Source organism: Poecile atricapillus, chromosome Z (genome assembly GCF_030490865.1).
Source record: "Poecile atricapillus isolate bPoeAtr1 chromosome Z, bPoeAtr1.hap1, whole genome shotgun sequence".
NCBI lineage: Eukaryota > Metazoa > Chordata > Aves > Passeriformes > Paridae > Poecile > Poecile atricapillus.
In genome coordinates, this window is record NC_081289.1 from 5,879,645 (window position 1) to 5,899,600 (window position 19,956).

General features: G+C 36.7%; 1 protein-coding gene across 1 annotated transcript in view; it reads right to left on the minus strand.

Moving 5' to 3' along the window:
- LOC131573024 (USP6 N-terminal-like protein) overlaps positions 1–19,956 on the minus strand; it is a 62,716-nt gene that overhangs the window by 8,533 nt on the left and 34,227 nt on the right. The window contains exons 6-13 of the mRNA XM_058826593.1: positions 17,103–17,210; positions 15,088–15,197; positions 12,827–12,875; positions 11,083–11,203; positions 7,915–8,009; positions 6,348–6,413; positions 6,161–6,260; positions 3,919–4,071 (exon numbers count right to left, since the gene is read on the minus strand). Of these exons, the coding sequence (XP_058682576.1) occupies positions 3,919–4,071; positions 6,161–6,260; positions 6,348–6,413; positions 7,915–8,009; positions 11,083–11,203; positions 12,827–12,875; positions 15,088–15,197; positions 17,103–17,210 (802 nt within the window). The remainder of the gene's footprint in view (positions 1–3,918; positions 4,072–6,160; positions 6,261–6,347; positions 6,414–7,914; positions 8,010–11,082; positions 11,204–12,826; positions 12,876–15,087; positions 15,198–17,102; positions 17,211–19,956) is intronic.

Below are 19,956 nucleotides of genomic sequence, written 5' to 3' on the forward strand. Positions count from 1 at the left end.
TCTGGAAATCAAAGGTGTATACCAAGAAAATTCTTCTCATTATGGTCTTGAAATCACTCTTGAATTTAGGGATTGTTAAATTTACATTGGAAATACCAAATGCCTTTTCTTCTTTTCGAGGCTGTGTCAGAGAGGTACCCTCAAGGACAGTTTCTATGTACAGCTGTCACAGCCTCCCTTCTCCAAGGTCTCAAAACCACAGGTCCCCCAGTAAGAGGTGTGCTTTTCACACAGCCCCTGTCTCCAGAGCCACGGGAATAGAGGGATGCCCATCTTGGGCTGTAGGAACAGCACTACAGTTGCAAACCACCCTCTCTAAGTATGGGCTACCCTACCCTGGTCAGCACTTGACTAGAATCAGCAAAGAAAGGAAGAAATACCCATGGCCTTCTTTATTGCAAAACAACCTTGGTATTGGCAAAACCTGCTCACTGGCATCCAAAATTAGCAAGATCCCCTTAACATCCATGTCTTCTGGCTGGACATTTTCAAGGCTTTATCAGCGAGAAAATGTTAAACAAGTCCCTTCCTTCTCTGCTCTGAAGGGAACAAGGAGCTCCTTAATTCAGTGAGAGAAGCCATGGAGGAAGTGAGCCAGAGAAAGCTACATCAGACATAAACAGACATCCACTTTAAAGTAACACAAAAGTTATTACCTCTTTTAATATCCTACTGCAGCTTACCCTAGTAGGGCAGGAAAATCTATACAGCCTAACAAAGGATGCCAGATGGAAAATTCCACTGAGCTTAATTAGCTCACTGCTATTCCTGGATGACTGATACTGATGCAACTGCAAGATGAAGATTTTTTTTTCTTTTTCCTAACACGCATTTTTACTTTAGTTCTTAAAGGTGTAATTTTTGCTCAGTGTTAAAAAAAAAAAGGTACAAGATAGGAAGCAGTGCTTTGATTTCAGCTGAGAAAACTAAAATAAACATTATTTTCTCAGGCTACAGTGAATACTTAAATGAGAGGGCTGGTATCTTTTGTGGCTGTACCACATATAATAGTTTCATATGTTTTAGATAAAATTAGGAGAAAAACAGTAAAATTCAAGGTAGTAAAGAAAGTAGAACCAGACAGACATTTGCATGGGGATTCCATGGCCAGGTCTGGGCAGCCTGTAGGAGGGACCGCATGCTGGAGAATAGGAAGACTGCAAGGAGTCCTCATCTCGGGAGAAAAGCAGCAGCAGAAAAAATGCATGATGAACTGACCACAACCCTAATTCCCTGCCCCTCTGTGCTGCTGGGAAGGAGGAGGCAGAAAAAAAATGGGAGTGAACTCACAAAGAAGGGAAGAGTGGGGGAAAGGTTTTTATTAAGATTTTATTTCTCACTATCCTACTCTGATTTAATTCATAATAAATTCAGCTAATTTCCTCAAGTCAAGTCTGTTCTGCCCATGATGGCAATTGCTGAGTGACCTCTCCCAGTCCTTATCTTTATCCAGAAGTCCTGTTTTGTTTTCTCTCCCCTGCCCAGCTGAGGAGGGCACCTAGCATCCTGTCAGGATCAACGTGCCACAACACATGAGCAAAGCTGAGTACCTAGAGAATGTTCAGAACCTGAAAAAGAATACTGCTTGAAGACAGTGATTAATAAAACCATAATTAAGAGAGGGCAGAAAATTTTAAAAAACAAACCCAAAGGCTTATGAAATTCATACAAAGAACAAATGAGGCAGCCTCACTCAAGTAGAGATAAGAGGAGACAAATCAGCTAGATTCCCAAGAATTAGGATGAAGGCATTTTATTTTTAGTCTGTGAAAGGTTAAATAATGTTCCCTTCTACTCCTAGCAAAAACATACCACACAGAAAGGTTTGCCCAGGTTAATGTGAAATCAAAAAGGAATAAGCTCAGTTCTCAAAATACACTTCACTTTGGCTTTGCTCTTCCTGTTTTAAAATTAAACCTTCTCATTCATGTTAGAGGGAAAAAAACCCAACACATAAAAGACATTTTGTTACTGATTTTTCTATAGCCACCAAAATTAAGAATCAATGTGGCCCAAAACATTTAACATCCTGTTGGCTAACTGTATCAGAAGTTCCACCTAAGTGTGAAACCAAACAACTGCATCCCTGAGTCTCACATTTTCTGTCACAAGGGGGACAACTCTTATGTCACCTAAATCCTCCCTGAATTTTCTATGATGATCCAGAGTATTCTCAAACAAATTTTCACCTGAAGGCATTTTATGTTCTACCAAACAAAAGGCCTTAAAAAAACAAAAGTTAGGAACAGACTTTCTGCCTTCTGCATCAAGAAAATTTCCAGTGAACTCCGTATTTTCCACAGAAAATCTCAATATGACTTATATGCATGTGATTTTCTAGGCTGGAAGATAAACTATCAAGTAGCAAACTACAAAAATCTTTCACAATTCTTCCTCTACCACAGTTTCAAGTGGAACTTTTCACTGATGAAATTTACCACATCCATAAAAAATCCATGCATCTACAAACAACTGAAGTTGTTGGGATAACCTCCATGCTGTTCAAACATAACCATGGAAAACTCTGTATTTAGGACTGAAAGACAGGACTCCTCTGATCTATCTTCTTGTAACATGGGGGTGTGGAACTGATGCTGAAGAACACAGCTGCTCATATTTGTCACCACCTGCACAAGACACCTGAGACAGCACCTGGCTGAAGTGGAGGGACAAAAAGCAACTCCTTCCGAAGAGAAAGTCAAGACTGAAACTCAGCTTGGGGAAAAAGGGTGGGGAGATGGTAGAATGGGAATGCTGTGGTGAGAAAGGGGAAGCAACAGATGAGAAGGCGAGGGCAGAAAGTAGACTATTGTGGGTGGAAGGAATTCTGCTGGACAGATTCTACAGAAATTCGAGAACAGAGCAAAACACAGGAAGAGGGAGCAAGAGAAATGGGAACTCTGAGAAGAATCAAAATAAGAAACAAATATACAGAAAGTGTTTGTACTCCATAGGAACAGATTTGAAGAACCAAGTAAAACAGGTAAAACGTGTGATGAGGAGTTCTGACAGCCCAATATTGCATGCCATAAATAACATCAACAGAAATAGAAAAACTAAGTTCATTAATGAAAGAACAAATGATCCCAACAATGATACACAGGCAACCTTTATTCTGACACTTCTTAACTTCTGAAAGCATAATAAAGTTAATAAAACTTAAACTTAATAAAGTTACTTCAAGGTAAATTCTGCCACGTTTGTAATTTTTTACAAAACCTTTTCTCACATACTTTCTACAATTAGCAAGGATAAAGTAAAAGGATTCTGAGTAATCACAAGAAAAATTTCTACTTAAAGACTATGGAGATAGGCATAGAAAAGAGAACAGAATCTTAAGAGAAAGAAGAGATGCCATACATTTTATAAATAAGGCAACATAAAACAAATATCTCTTATCTGCAACCAAAAAGCACAAAGGCTAAAAATAAATAATGACAACTATTCCATTAAATACCCAGCAGGTCTATCACTTGCAAAAACTTAAAAATCTAGATTTGTCAAACAGAAGAAGCGATTTGACCTGAAATTTGGTCCACATCTAATCAAGCTACAAAACAGTCTGGATTCTCAGACAATGTAGTGTTTCAAGCACTTTGAAACCTTGATATTTGACCCTCTATCTGAAAGGCTTTATAAATTCAAGTTAATAAAATCACCAGAACAGGGTATTTTTCATAGTGCTTTGCCATTACCTTAAAAACAGTAAACAAAACACCAGAAGAAGAAGAAATTCATGAAAGGAAAAGTTGTGATTTTACACTGTACAATATTTTTGGGTAAAAACTCCTCAAATCTATGCAGTGATGAAGAGGAAAATATTTGCACAGTTTTCAACAGCATTAATTAACATTTTAAAAATTACCAATGTGTGAATAACTCCAAATATCTAACTCTGCATATGTGCAAGTTTCTTACCAGCTACTGGTAAATCCAGCTTTGCTCGTTTCAATTCTGATATAGAATTTTGGAGCTGCTCTATTACAAAGTCATCTTCATAGAAGAAATCCTTGGCTAAAGACTCCTGCAGAAATTCTACAAGCTCTTCCATTTGTAATTTCATCAGATGCTCTATAGAAGGAGAAAATATTGCATTATACATTAACATATCTTGATAATTAACACTCAAAAATGTACTTTAGTCATGAGGTGTTTTTGTTTTCTAAGCAGAATGCAAAAAACTTGTTAATTAGGCAGATAACAGATTTCTACAACCTGAGATCTAAAAACACATTAAAAAAATTCATTTGCAAGTCACCATGGAAATCCTTTCTATACATTCCTCTTTACTTAAGACAGTGGTTTCCAAAAAGGGGAATCTTCAGAAAACTAATTACAAGTCACCCTCCTTCAGCCTTCTCATGTCCAACATGAGGACTTTATTTGTTAGCCTGCATTCTCAACTTACAACCACTGCTGTGGATCTGTACAACATCCATCACCTCTCTTATTAGAAGCTCTGAAAAGCAGAGAAACATTTTAAAAATTGCTATTTACAGTACCCTCATTCAGAACTGTTACTTCAGGCTCTCTGAAAATTCAGATCATATTCTGAAAGTCATTTTACAATTATAAGATTATTTTTCTTTCCCTTTTTACACAGCAGTACAGCCATGTGGACTGCAAGGTTGCAACTGCATACCTATGTCTCTTTTTTCATCATTTGTATATCATCAAAAGTTTCAGCTATGTAATTTCAATATGGGAACCATGAAAAAATGTTTTGGTGCTGTAATAAAAATGCTCTTGGCATGTATTCCACCATGACACTGACTAAATAGATATACCACCCATGTTTTAGAGGGTAGACAAGAAATTGGAAAACAAATCAGAATCTGTCTTCTGCCAGCTTCTCTGCCAGCCCTCCCATCTTCTCTCTTGCCGTGAGGTTCTCTCAGTGTTTGATTGTGGAGGAAGTTGCTGTGACCTTGCTAAGCAAGCAAATCCACAATCAAGACTTTTTCCTCAGGTCTTCCCATTAAAAGAGTGGTGAAAAAAAAAAATCAAGTAGATATCTATTTGCAAATAAAGAAAAACCAAACTACTAAGCCTAATGATTTGCCTCTAAATGTTTATCTTTCTCAAGTGCAATAATGTAGAAGGTATCCTTTTCCATTTTTCCAAGTTTTTTATGAACAAACTAATGAAAACATCCCAGTGAGACAGTGAGGTAGCATCACCACAGTTCAAGAAGGATAAACTAGCAAATTACAACACTGATTCTGATGGGCTCCACACAGACCTCAACATTTACATGGAGTCAAATTACTTCACTCAGAAAGCCAAAGTCCCACAGTAGGAGCATCTCAAAGTCGAGCTACAAGGCATCTTTCTTAGAAATGCTCAAACCTATTTAGAAGCCAATGTCCACCCTCAAAAGCTTTTTGGGTCCTTTGGAACTTAGGATGCCAAGTAGTTTTGGGGAATCAAGCATAGATGCTTTAGACAGTTCTGTTCAAAATCTCAAATTTTACTTCCCCCACAGTCAAGAGATGGAGGTCACAGAGGCAGACTACAGAAATTCTGGATTTTAATTACATTCTTGGACAAACAATGGCATAAAGTGACACAGACTGGTGATGCCTCGTTGCTGAGGTATCTGCTGGTAGATTTTCAGTATTTTCTAGCACAGTCTTGATTCTTTGTGTGCTTTTTTGATCAATTTAAATTCTGTGGGGCTAAGAAGCCATTTCCAGACCATGAAACTACCACGCTTTCCCCCGTTTTTTAGTCAGTAATATAACTGACTTCAGGTCCAAGTAACTTTCTCACTCTAAGAAATATTTCCGTTTGACAATCACACTGCACTGGGCCCGGCTGAGACAGAGTTAACTTTCCTCACAGCTGCTCTCACAGTGCTGTGCTCTTGTGTCTAGAAAGGTCCATCTTGTTTTCTCCTTCCCCCAATCCTGCTGAGGAGGGGAGGGATAGAGCAGCTTGGTGGGCACCAGGATCCAGCCAAGATCAACCCATAACACACACATTAATAAAGCAAAGATTTTTAACTTTTTGTGCATAAGGAATGAAAAATATCTGTCAAAAGCAGCATAAGGCACATGGGAAAGTAAGATTTTTCACATATTAAGGTCAGACTGCATAAAATGAGAAAAAAACTAGCTGAACCTCTGCTTAGGCTTCAAATGTTTGACAGATTTCTTACTTCTGTGCAGTTTCAGAATTGTGTAAGACATAGCAGTGAGAATCCGCTCTCCTTCAAGTATGTAGATATCCCATATCCTGAGGCTTAATGTAAAGGGAGTCTGCAATGACAGAATCAGGCAATGCTGTGAAAACAGTCTGCCCCAGGTCACAATTAACAACAGCAACAGAAAGAAAAACATACTCACACGATCAAGAAAACACTGAAAAAACCACTTGGTTGTGTAGAAGCTGGTGGGCATATCCTGGGAGTCCTGCAAACAACACAGAAGTTGAAAAATATTTTCAAAAATCCAAGTAATTCTTTGCACTGTCCATGAAAAAGCAATTTCCCTTTGAGGCTAATATACCCAATGGTCACTTAATATATTACAAATAATTAATTTAACTACATAAGACGCTGTTACTTCAATCCAACAGATGCGATTTCTGGTTTTTATAGCTTTTCTTCACCACTTTCACCACCTGAAGAACATGCACTTGGAGGTGCTGAAATATTAATACATCCTAGACTTTTATCATGTTCTTGAGACAGAGGTAGCAGAGGGTAAAATCCTCACTCAAGAAAATAAACCAATACTTTGAAGCAACCCAAGTTCAGGCACTGGATCCATTAAGTCTTCATTTCTCTGTAGCAAGGCTGACAATTCATGCCCAAGGCTGAAAGGACTTCCTTACAAAAATACATATCCACCAGAAATGATGGGGAAACAACCAAATTCTTTGACCACTGGGCCTCAAATAGGATGTAGGCTGATGAGGAGGGCCTAATTTCCCCTAGAGCACAGATAATCCATGAAGTATGACACCCATTCAAAGATAAAATTCAAAGCTTCTCTGCAGCTTCATGGAGCTTCAAAATCCTTTGCACAGTTAGAGGGAATGCTGAAATAAAAGCTGAAAAGTTCAGAAATCCTGAATTTTAACTGTGGGATAACATCATATTCTATGCTTGCCAGATTCAGTTTTTCAAAAAATTATGGATCAAATTTGAGAACTTAGTTTTACAAACACTGAATAAGCAATGGGTCAAATCCCTGTGGTTTATCTGCAGGCTTTACTTTTGTCTTTCAGGAGTCAACACTGGCTCCTAAGTGGTGACACTTAGGAAGAGATGAGGAAAAAAGATGTTGCTGCAAGTGAGCATCTCTTACACTACCTTTTAAGAACTGGAGATGGATTCTGGCAATATCAATGTATTGTAAATGGAAATTCATGATGCCTACTGGAAGGGCATTTTTCTCCCATTAGAAAAATAATTTACATCTTAGAGTAAATATAGGCAAAATTAAAAAAAAAGGCATATTATTTTTTATTTAAAAGCAATAGAAGAGAAAACTCTACATGTAGCTTCCTGAAAATGGAAGTATTTTAAAACAACCATTAACTGCTGACTTTTTTAAACAGAGATTAAAACTGGGTGGTCCTAAAATCACCTTTGTCCAGAGATTAATCACAAGCTAAACATACAAAAAAACTCTGATAACATTTTCTAGCATCAGTTTGCTTATTGTCCTTAAGCTCAGAGGTCCAAAGTGAAACGAACACCCAAATTAATCACTTTTAGGATCCAATTTTATCATAACTTTGTCAAGATGCACCATAACTTTAATGAAAACAACAGCACTTCTGCCTCTGAAAACTTTGCAATATTTCCTGAGGTTTGATTATTCTTGATGTAGTGGGTTCACCTGAACTGAAACAAGGTAGAAAGCTGTAAATTAGCATTGCTTTTATAGGGAGATAAATACTTACCAAATGCTGCTTAAGTTTGGACAAAAATTTCTTCAGTACTTTGTCATGATGTTCCTGAAACCTCATCAGTTTTGGAAAACCAGGAATAAAAAAACCTAAGAAGAGAAGTTGACCATTTAGCGGGTGTTTGTACTATAAAATGACATTAAAAAAGCCATTAAGGCTCCAAGAACATTATCCTTCTGTATGACCACTGGATGAGAACAGGTATTCATAACAATATTTTGATGTCTCCATGCAGATATGCACATATTCCTGCCTAAATAGCTACAATCAATACATTCCCTTAGTGACTTATTATTAGATTCATTATTAGCTCAGAATGACAAATGACAGTAGATCCATCAGTCCTATATTAGTCAAACCAATACAGTTTGACTAATGTGGACTACAAATGTGGAAACCACATTTATAAATATTCTTTAAAAGAAAACCAAAACGAAGAATTACAACCTTCACCCACTAAAATTGAAATTATAGCCCAGAAAATTCATGATGGAAGGTCAAACATCATAGGTATCTACTAGAACTGTCTGCATTGAAGAAAATACCATAAAAAATACGAGGGATACTCTAGCAAGACAAATATCATGACTGTATCAGGACTGTGAGCTCCCATAACTGCAAGAAAGGGCATAAAAACCCCATCTAATTGTTTTAGTGATTACAAATGGAAAAGGAAAAAAGGAAAACTCTAAGAATCCCTTCCAACTGAGGTACCAGCAGAGCTAAAGTTATGAAGTAACTCCAATACAGTTATTAGTTATATAGAATATAAATACAGTTATATAGAAATATAACTATTTCTAGTTACCAATTGTGCAATTCAGTGCACAGTCACTGAGACACAAGATTTACTTCCTCAGATTCACACAGGTTTAGTATTTCACAGACACAAATGCAAATTCTACAATACTTAAATGTCAGGTTGCATATTAGGAAATTGCAATAACACAGGCAAGACATTTCGGATTTTTTCTTACTGTAAACAGTGACTACATCAAAGCTAATTAGCCATCAACAATAACAATAAAGGCTCTTTTTCCATGGAAGGTTGCTCTTTCACATTTACATACACCAACTCATTATCTTGAATTTTTAAGACTATAGAAAGATCAATGGAAAGGGCTTCCAAAAAAGCAGATAATTTTCAGGGTCAGATGTCTGTATTTTATCATTTAGAGACTTCACATCATCCAAACAATATGAAATACCAGAGAGGCCAAATTGATCTCTTGAATTCAAGTAGTTTTATACTAGAAATTAGTCTGGCTAATGGGCTGCACCCAAAAATTATTCCAGGTTGCCATATCATAGGTAAAAGTGAAAAACACATGAAAAACCTTGTCCGTGGGAAGGAGTTTTTAACCATCCTAATCTTGCCAATATGATTCTAATTGAATTGCTTAGCCCACCCCCATGATTTCCATAAGGAGATGCCCATTTCAGAGAACTATCTGATGGTCAGTGGTATCAAGTGCAACTATAAATGTTTTTCTTTGTGGATACTGGCAATTTGGAATTGAAATTATTTAAGCTTTAAAGAGTTGACAAACAGTGCTTTAAGCTACTTTGCCCAAAGAAGAACATAGAAAGTGCCAACTGTAAGATGACATCAGTTAAGTCAGTTTTAAAGTTTCCTTTCCAGAATCTACAGTGATATTTACAGTTGCACAGTGACATTTAAAACGGATACATCCAAGGAATCACAGGAAATCCAGGCTGGACAGGACTTCTGGAGATTATTAGGTCCAACCTACTGAAAGCAGAACCTTAGACTAGTTGGCAACATTTAATAAATGATAAATTGGGAACATATGAGATATAATTAAAGTTTTATCAACATATCTATAAATGCAAACTTGCCTAACAGCCAAGAATGTTTCAGTGTGTATAATAAAGCTGTAGCACAGTGGTTCACATGCCCTGTGGAGAAGCTCATCAAGCCCTGGGCTACTCAAAGCTCCCTCCTTCTCTCCCACATCACTTGACAGGTGTATGACAGGAATAAAGGAGGGTGGTCTGAAACATCTCAAGCAATGCACCTGCCTGTGTTTATCCTCTTGTTTATCATGCACATAATCTGGTAAATAAGGAGCTGATTTAGACTTAATTCCTCCAAAATATCTAAAATTTTCTGTGAGATTTGAGGAGTTCAATATTCTACATGGCTGCAGTTGCACAGGTTTGGATTATTATGAGATCTATAGATTTTTTTGTAAGATGCTTTTGGTCTGTGTTATCACTGTGTAAAGCTCCAAGAAAATCTTTTGACATTTGATTTCATTCAAAATTTCATTTATGACATTAACATCAGATCACACTTTTTTCCTCCCTCTGAGTTGATAGCTTTGCAAAAGTGTAAACAGCAAAATAACAAACTATCCCCTTTGTTTTAGGGCTGGGGAACATCCAGGAACAATGAAAAGCATGGGAAGGAAGGTATCACAGAATAAAAAGTTCTTCAGCAGGGAAAAGCAGGTAGAGCTTGTTGGAAATTTGCTAAAAAAGCCCAAGTTCTGGATGACATTTACTTTTGCAGGCTTCCAAGAACCACAGCTTTTTTGAATCACCAGAACTGTAACATCACAAAGGTTTTGGAATTCCCAGACTTGTTCCATACCAATAGAAATGGAATAGGCATAGATCATACTAAATCAGGCATGGAAAGACAGAACTACCAATAACGTAAGAGCAACAATAACTTGAGAGCAGGAAATGTTGTGTGAGGTAGAGATAAAACTGAGAAGCCTGAAGTTCCTGCCTAGACACAAGTCCATTTTTTACTGTAGATTCCTGTCCTGCCAAATGATAGCACAGCTGCAATATTATTTAACACATTCTGTATTAGGTTTCCACTACTATTTTATTACTATATGGATGTGTACATAACCAGTTTTCAATTGGTTACATTCCCTGAGAGAGTAAGAGAGGAGGAAACCATCTGATTTTCATTAAGAACTATTTGAAAGACATCACATATAAAAACCATTACTCTCTCTTATGGATGAGAGCTCCAGTAACATCCAATACCTCCCCCAAGAATAAAGCTCCCATTATGTTTTATTTTTGACCAATCAGAACAGAATAGTTTCATTTTCAAATAATTTACAGCTTAAATAGGACAGGTTGAATGAAACATAAATAAACTGACATGAAACTCCATACCATGCATAGCGTGCTTTGGACCAGAGAGAAGTTTCACCAAGGCCCAGAAGGCATCTTCTTCATTCATGAACATCAGGAGCAAAGCTGTGATCTGGCTCATTCCCTGACAGTATCCAACTTCCTGAAAATCATACAGTGGAAATATTAAAATGCTGGAAACTAAAGCCTCCTGGCCATGAGCTTTTAGCTTTTCCTTGAGTTAATGTAGGAAAGATGATGCCTGTTCTGATGGCAAAGCTGCCCACCAAACACATTTCATATTTAAACATTAAAAATATTGATAGAAAGGATGATGCACAACCTTCCAACTGAAAAATAACCTGAAGTATGATTGCTCATTAGAACTCACTACTGATGAACAAAATCCTTGGTCACTACTAATATTTTCAAGTTACGGTATCATCTTTTTGTCCAATGGATTTTGTTGTAATTTGGGAGGGTTTTATGGAGGGTGAGAATACCTGACTTTGTTCTTGTTTACAGTCAGGGCACTATCTGATAACACAGGATTTTTCAAGACTGACTTGTAATTATAAACCTGCTGAAGTTCAGCAGCTCAATAGCAAGAAACTGTAATAAACCCAAAGAAAAAATTTATTGTTCCAAAATTGAACTTGAGTACTTCCTCTGCTATTAATTTTGAATTTTACAGCAGGAACCAGCCGTCACTATTATTCAGCTGCAAAGATAACCTCATCAATAAAGTATCTGTAGGGACAATTACTTAATTGTTGAGAAAGCTTTTTCAGGTTTACAAGTTCTTAGCACAACTTCATTCTAGAGATAAAACCAAAGCATAAGAACAGCTACACATTAAGAGGAAAAATACAACAACAGAAGTGCAAAATAAAAACTTCACTAGAATATTCTCATCATTACACTTTGATGATTGATTTTAAACATAATTATTCATGCAACTTGAAAATACCAGTCCAGTGTTTTATACTAAGTATAAAAGGTCAGACAGAAAGGTTACATTTCCTAGAAATTATTTTGAAAAAATCCAAACAAATCAGTATTTAATTCAAGTAACTGCTTTAATTTCTCTTTCCTCTTCTCAAGTTAACATATTTTATATTGACTTAAAGGCAGTTGCTGATGGATATAAAATGGAAGATGTAGAGAAATGCTCAAAATGAGCCCAAGGAATGAGGGGACAGTGCATTAAAACACAGTTAAATGTGGACATCAAGGCATTTATTTTTCTTCTATTTTTAGCATCCAGCCAAAAGACATTACAAAATACATAAGCTTCTAACCCTTATGATACAGTCTGGAAACCTCACTCTAACAAATCCCTATTCAGGACTGCAGCCAAGACCAAAGGCTTATGTAAAGAAGGTGCAACCTTTTAAACTAATTTGAAATTTTTAGAACCCTTCAGGTTATTAAATACACCTGTGAACTCCAGCATGCATCTTTCTGCAGTATTTTCCTCCCCGTAATTCAAATGAAAGGGAGGCAAATAATATAATGGGGGGAATATCAATCACATAACACTCCAGCACAATGCAAATTCATTATTCTTAGTACAAACCATAAGCATAGTTCAGTCTGTACAATAAAACTCATAATTCAGATGCTTTAACTTCAGCTCAAAATTTGTCAACAAATTATTTATTTCTATGTACTTCAAAAGGTGTCTGAAATGTCTGTTGGTTTTCTTAGGGAGAAAAAGATGCACATTATTATCTTACAGCAGGCTTTAAGAAACCAGATTTAAGTGTGAAGGAACACAGCTTACCGTATTATATATGGAATATGCAGCTAAAATATGGAACAAAGATTGTTGCCTGGAGAAATAAGAGTAGAAAATGAAAAAAATATTATTATCTTTCAAAAAACAGAAAAACATAGTAGTAGTGAACTGGATTTTGGAAACACGCTTTCTCAATCTAACTTGTATAAAGAACAGGCTAAACAACACTTCACAACAATAAGTGCTTCTGATTTCAAGCTTATTTCATAATTAGCACCTTTATGATGTTTTACATGTTGAAATGTTTCCAAAAATATCAATATACTTTAGAAGAGAGTGGTGGCACATCATCATTTTTACAGACACGTAAAGTGAAACATTGCATGGGTGACATTTCAAACACAGATTTATTCTGAATGCCAAAATTTAAACTCCCCAAACCTGATTTCTGTGCTTACAGAACACTAACAGCTGTTACTGATGCCAAACAGAGATGTAGAAGTGAAGATGTGAAATACACAAAGCAGCCACAAAGGTGTCTTAATCTTGGCACTGAAATTAAAGTCTGCTCTAGTGACTGCTACTGTCAAACTGAAGAAAAACAGTATTAACTCTGGCTCAGCCCTCTGTTGATCTCTGGGTACCTCAGAGCTAGAATCAGAATTACACAGAGCTTTGTAGAGGTCCCTTGCTTTCTGTAAAACAGTCTAACTTGTGAAGGTAGCCAGACAAAAAACCCCAAACACCAAACCAGCCAGCACAACTCTGCTCTTTCCATGTTATATATGAAAGTAATAGTGGAGAGCTCTCATAATCAACTTTTAAAATCACAGCTATTTTTTGTCACCTATTCAGGAGAGAATCTGAATATCTGAATGTCTACTTTCATCCTCAAGTAAAACTGCTAAAATTTAACAGCAGAGTTTTGCATATTGTCCTTTTTCTGTACAGTGAAGTTTTCTCCCTGTTACTAATCAATGAATGGAATAAAATATTAGCAGGCTAAAAAAAAAAAAAAAAAGCAAGCATAAGCCTGAAGGTGCTTATTTTCTTTTGGGAAGAGGATTTATACTTGGAGAATTTTATCAAAACATCTGCACTGTGGCATTCTGGTTTACCCTCTTGCAGAACATTCTTCAGTAACTAAAGAAAAGTGTAACAAGGCACTAATCATTAAGATGAAGCCTCATTTTACAATGACAAACTAACAGGTCCCCAAACTACACAGGAACCTCCTGTACCCTCAACTGACCCTATGAAAGTGAGGCTAGGAGCTCAATCCCAGTCACAGTTCCATACACAGAATACCGGTGATTTCAGTATTATTTGCACTAGATGCAAATAATAACACTGAAGACCTGTAAAAGAATGAACCTTCAAAGACATACAGTCTACTTAAAAGTCAAACAAGCAATTGACTTACCCAGGGGACTTTATTTCATTGCTATGTGAAACGATTTCTAAATTTTTCATCGAGGCATTGCTGGAAATGCATAATATATGTACAGTAATTCCAAGATCTATTCCAAGTGTGAAATTGCTTTAGGCAGCCAAAGGCTTTCGTATGGACTCTGAGGGCATGGCTACAACAGCCACAGGGACTGGAGCTGGCTCCGCTTGTGTTAACCCCAAACTGACGAGGCAACGAGCTTCTGCTGACATGTGAAATGTGTGCACAGAACTAAGAGAGGCCCGAGCAGCACAGGCACTGCCAGCCCTGCACAAATGGATCTGAACTGAGCTGGCTGCATGGAGCCATCTCAGCCTGGGAATCTCTGCTCTGTGCTCCCTCCTTACAGCCAGCGGAGAAATTCCCCTGATTTAGGATTTTTTTTCAAAATATCTAGAATAATAATGTAAAAAAATGTTTCTTTTATTATCACATTAAAGACCACAGCTCTGAGTACCACTTTTTGAGAAGAGCTGACTAACATAAAATCTGCCTTGGCAAGAAAAGGAGATTAAGAACTGAACTCATACGGAGACAGAAGGGAAAAATACCCTCTTCGTCTCAGTAGGGTGCTGATGCTGCAAACGAGCAACAATACTGATGTTCGTAGCCCCACTTTTTCCACTGTTAAGCATTTTTAAAGATGACAGCTGCCAAATATTCCTCATCTTGTGGCAGCAGAAAACAACGAAAGAAAACATTTTTAAGAAATCCAAAAGCATTATGGCCTACAGTTGCAAATAATCAAATGCTCACATACAAAAATACTGCTTTATTTGGTACTGAATTAGATACTGGGAGAAAAATAATACAAAATCAAAGGAAGGCATCTCTGGGAAGATCAAAGTTTACTTACTTTACACCATATCTGTCCCTAAACATGATGTGGTCTCTGTACGTCCGGTTCACATCCAGGTCAATTTGCCGAATATCTGGCGAAGACCCTCGTGCTTGACATTTCAATTTCTGGGAGTACAGTAAAGAACAGAAGCTTATAACTGTGAACTAATAGAACACAAACCTGGTTGACTGTATAGCTATATTGAATTAATTGCCATCATGTCATTTAAAACAATACAGAATAGCAACTCACAAGATTAGCAGTTTTAACTTCCAAAATAAGTGTTTACATATCCAAATTGTATGAGTCAAAAACAGCCACAGAGTAAAGATGTAGAAAGACCAATCCCATAATAGACATTCTTTGGACACATCATTCACTACCCATATTTAAGTCTGTTTCAGCATTTCAAATTTCTTATTGGTATTTCTCAGGCAGGCACAGCACAAGAGAAAGACAGAAAATTAATTTTGGTACTCAGGAACAAGAACCTGAGTTGCAAGTGCTCTAGACTAGGCTTTAAGCAAATTATTTAGTGTGGTTTTCATACTTTTCTTGTCTTTTTCTCTAGCAGAAGTAATAGCTACATAGCTGCCAGTTATTATCTAAATATAGATAATGGACATTTCTCCAGCAATTTCCTCTGTCTTTCTGTTCTAATCTAATGTAGCTGTAGAAAATGTCTACTTTAGCACTTGCTTTAGTGTTTTATAATTAAATCCATTTTTGTAATTGAATACTTATGAAACCCGCACAGGTTTAGACTGACACCTTATTTTTTGCACTTAATAATTTTCTCTTGACTCTTAGTCATTTTTTCTCACATCTGTTGTTAAAGTTGGGTTTGCAAGACCCTGGATTCAATATGGTATTTTTAAAAGATTACTTCTGACTATCAGAGAATACCACAGACAATCAAAAAGCAAAACTCTACTGACTCTAGTTGCAAGAAAACAATAGTAAAGTCAAAAATAATAACAAAGGGATCAAACAGGGAATAATAGCATGCATCAACTCTGCTGAACGTGAGCAGAAGCTTTAGGTACGTGAAGAATTACTTGTAAGTGATTGAACCAACACAGCACTAACCACAATGTGCACTATGTGCACCTTTCAGTACAGTTTAAACAAAACACCCAGAATGATTTGTCCCCCAGACAGACAGAAAAGCAGCAAGGGGAAAATTTCTAGTTTTAAACACCTATGACTTGATGGACTATAGGAAAAGAAGCACACCCTGAGCCCTTGCAATCATGGCAGCTTCACATGTGAGAGAACAGAAAGGTAACAAAAGTTTGAGAAACAGGAAGGACAGAAGGGTAAGAACTGGTCTTTCCCCTGCAAAGAGAACTAAAAGAAGCTATTTGACCTGCAATAAACACGTGCTAAGGTGTTAAAAGTGCAGTTTGTAAGTGACATTTCCAGTGAACAGTGTTAATATCACTTCAGGAAATAGGAAAACAGAGCAGCAAGATGAGTGTATCACAAATCAAATAATGATGGAAGAAACTCTTTCTACTTCTGTATTCTGAACTACAAACATTTCTTTGTTTTGCATTGAGCATTAGATGACATTAATAACTCCTAAAGATGATTTCACCTATTTTTAAATGCTTCTAATCTTACTCTGCATTCTTTCCCACAATTACATTATTCCGCAAAACCACTGTTTCACCTCCTCTGGATCTCCCACTGGTCTTCTTGAGGAACTTAAACAAATACTAGTCTGAAAAAGTAGCCTGTAGACTAAAGAGCAAGAAATATCAGGAAGGTAACAGACACAAAAATTTAGATGACAACAACAACCAACACCAATCTTCTTTCATAAGACTGCTCATCTACTCAGACTCAATCTCAGCTCAGCTTTTGAATACACAGCCTTTTTCCTAGCTAAAACAAGACACAGAGTGCAATGTAACTTCTAATTTATTTTTTTTTAACATTTCACAACAGAAAAGGTTTAATAAAGCCTGTAGCTTTAGCACCTGGTATTTTTAAATTAATATCAAGTAGAAATTCTACAAACTCACATTATAGAAGTCTTTCATTTCTTCTTTCATCTTAGGAACATCAAGCAGCAAAGACCAGACTTGTCCTCTCAACTGCAGTGGGATTCCTTTATAAATTCTCCTATGAAACTACAAAAAAAGAAAAGAAGGTAAAAATGCAGCCCAATTTACAATTCTCTGAATAAAAAGAATAGTGATGCTATACATGTTAAAGATAAAAATGGAATTACACCAAGCACCCTAGGAAAGGGATGACCTGCAGTGGACAAAGTATTCCAGTCTGTTTTGAGGAACATGTCCAGCAATGCCATTTGGGACCTATTGACAGAATCCAGAGGCACAGAGACAAAATAGACACACAAGCCAAACCATCCCAGGTGATGTTTTCAAGCCATGACTTTTGCATATAGGAAGGTCTATCAAAATTTTATCACCTTTATTTTGTAATTCAGATCCCAAAAATCAGATTCTTAGCAACACTATTTCAGGATAAGCCAATAGGAACTCACTGTAATTACAGTCTATTTATAGAAATAGCAAAAAGCAAGCAGTAAAATCACAAAGCTTTAAAAATTGTCAGTAAAAATCCAAAAGCAGAACTGATTTTTGAATTCTTCTAGAACTGTGACAGTATGGTCAAATGTATGTATGCAAGGAAACAAACTGTGGGATTACAAAAAACCAGAATGTGCCATTTCTAAAGCTAACAGATCTCACATTGTAATTTCTAAACTAAAAATCAGTCTCCTACATGCATATTAAAACATTTGAAAAAAAAAAACAAACAAAAAACAAAAGAACACAAAAAGGTGTAATAATCTTTTGAAGACAGATCTAAGACAAGGAAAATTAAAAAGACAACTCTGACACAGAAAATGAGCCTTTCTGAAGTTATGTTTTTACCATTATTTTAATGATTACACAGGGAGACAATTAGGTTTAAAAGAGAGCAAACCACACACAACTGCTCTCCAATTTTTTCTTCATATTTATCCTACAGTGGAAGTCAGACCTTAAAAATTTCAGTTGACAAAGCTACCACTTCCTTTAAACATTTTTATAAAAGTTATGTTTGCAATAAGAAATATTTTTAAAGCAATGTCCTCCTCAAAGACAGGATTGCTTTTCACGTATTTCACATCTCCAGTTTTAGAAAATTAATGAACCCCTCGTTGCAGTATATTTCCAAACCTCCTGCCATTTGGAATATATTGGCTCTTTAAAGGTGTCTTTAATGCCAGCAAGGATTTGTGTCTGGATTGCAGAATCTGTAACTCTTGCACAACTAAGGTTATGAGTTTCTTCCCTTGTTCCTTTTTCAAATGAAAAACATAAACTTGTTTAAGATACAACAGCCATCCTAGAGGCTGTCCACAAAAAAAATGTTGTGCTTCCTTAAAAAAAACTTTTCTGCATTAATACTAAGAATACTACAGCAGCAACACTTGCAGTGTGAGCACAGCTGTGCCAGTGCAGTTTCTTCTGTAAAGACGAAGAACAACACAGAGCTCCAAAGCAGCCTTCTCTACAGATGGTTACCCTGAGCTCAGGTCACACAGGATTTCAGTGTGTGTTGATCCAGACAAAAGGGTACCTCTTGGTGGGACAGAAGAAAATTCAATCTTTTGAAAACCAAACTCCCCCAACTACAGCGGAGCCATCCTAGGAAGAGATTAGCCTGTCTACTGAAAAGGAGAATGAGCTAAATTTGCAGTACCTTTTCTGGATATTTGGAAGAAAACTATGAGGAAAAAAAAATGCACTGATCTATGTTCTCAGTGACAGATAGTTTTATTCCTCAGACCCACGTCTACCAACAGAATACCTTCGTAACAAACATTTTTCTCAGCTAATTACAATTTTTCAACTCATTTTCAAATGTCTCCAAGAACAAAAGGTTATTAATGAAGACAACTGGTTGAAGAATAAATTCTCAAGACTACTGCTGTTGTATAAATTAATATTTTGGGAGAAGGTCAGGTGGATATAAAAGGCCAGAAATAAGCCATTATAGTAATAGCTTCTTAGCCAAACAGAATTAAAACAATTCAAAGCATCCATCCAAAGCGTGGAATTGCTGTTCAGGGGTTCTTTGGAAAATAAAACTGAAGGAGAAGAATCTCCAGTTTCAGACAACTCCATGGCATTTACAATTTTCCCATCTTCTGTACTGCCTAGATTCAAACAGCCAAACACTAGAAAAGCCCTTAAAGCAGTAGTAAAAACTGAGACAGAGAACTGTGGAAGTGCTTTTCACAGAAAAGTTTGAAAAGTGAGTTGCAACTATAACTTTAAAAAGAACAGAAAAGACAGAGAGGTGAACAGCTTCATGAGCTCACTACAGGTATGCAAAAAAAAAAAATCCCCAAAAAACAAACCAAGAGGAAAGCAAACATTTTAGTAGCTAAGTTCTGATTGTTGCACCACCTGTCAGAATAAATTCAAATAACATTCACTGCTTCCTGCAAACCATTTTAGATCTGTATTCAGCTGACTCTGCTGTTCCATTATTCTTTTATTGAGGCAGGCAGAGAAAAAACTCTCAGTCATACCAAGTCATTACCAGATCCTGCCAAAAGACTCAGCAGAACACAAGACCAAAGACTTCCACTATCTGATAACAGAAGAGAGAAATGTCAGTCATGGCATAGGCTCCACTGCACAAAAAAGAACACTGAAACAAGTGTGAAAATTTTCATGTACGATGGAAAACTGATAGACCAAGAGGGTTGTGCTGCCATCCAGATTGATGTTAACAAGCTGAAGAAATGGGCTGACAGGAAGCTCACAGAGTTCAGCAAGGAGAGGTACAAAGCCCTGCACCTGGGAAGGAACAATCCCAGGCACCAGAACATTCTAGGGGTCACCATGCAGA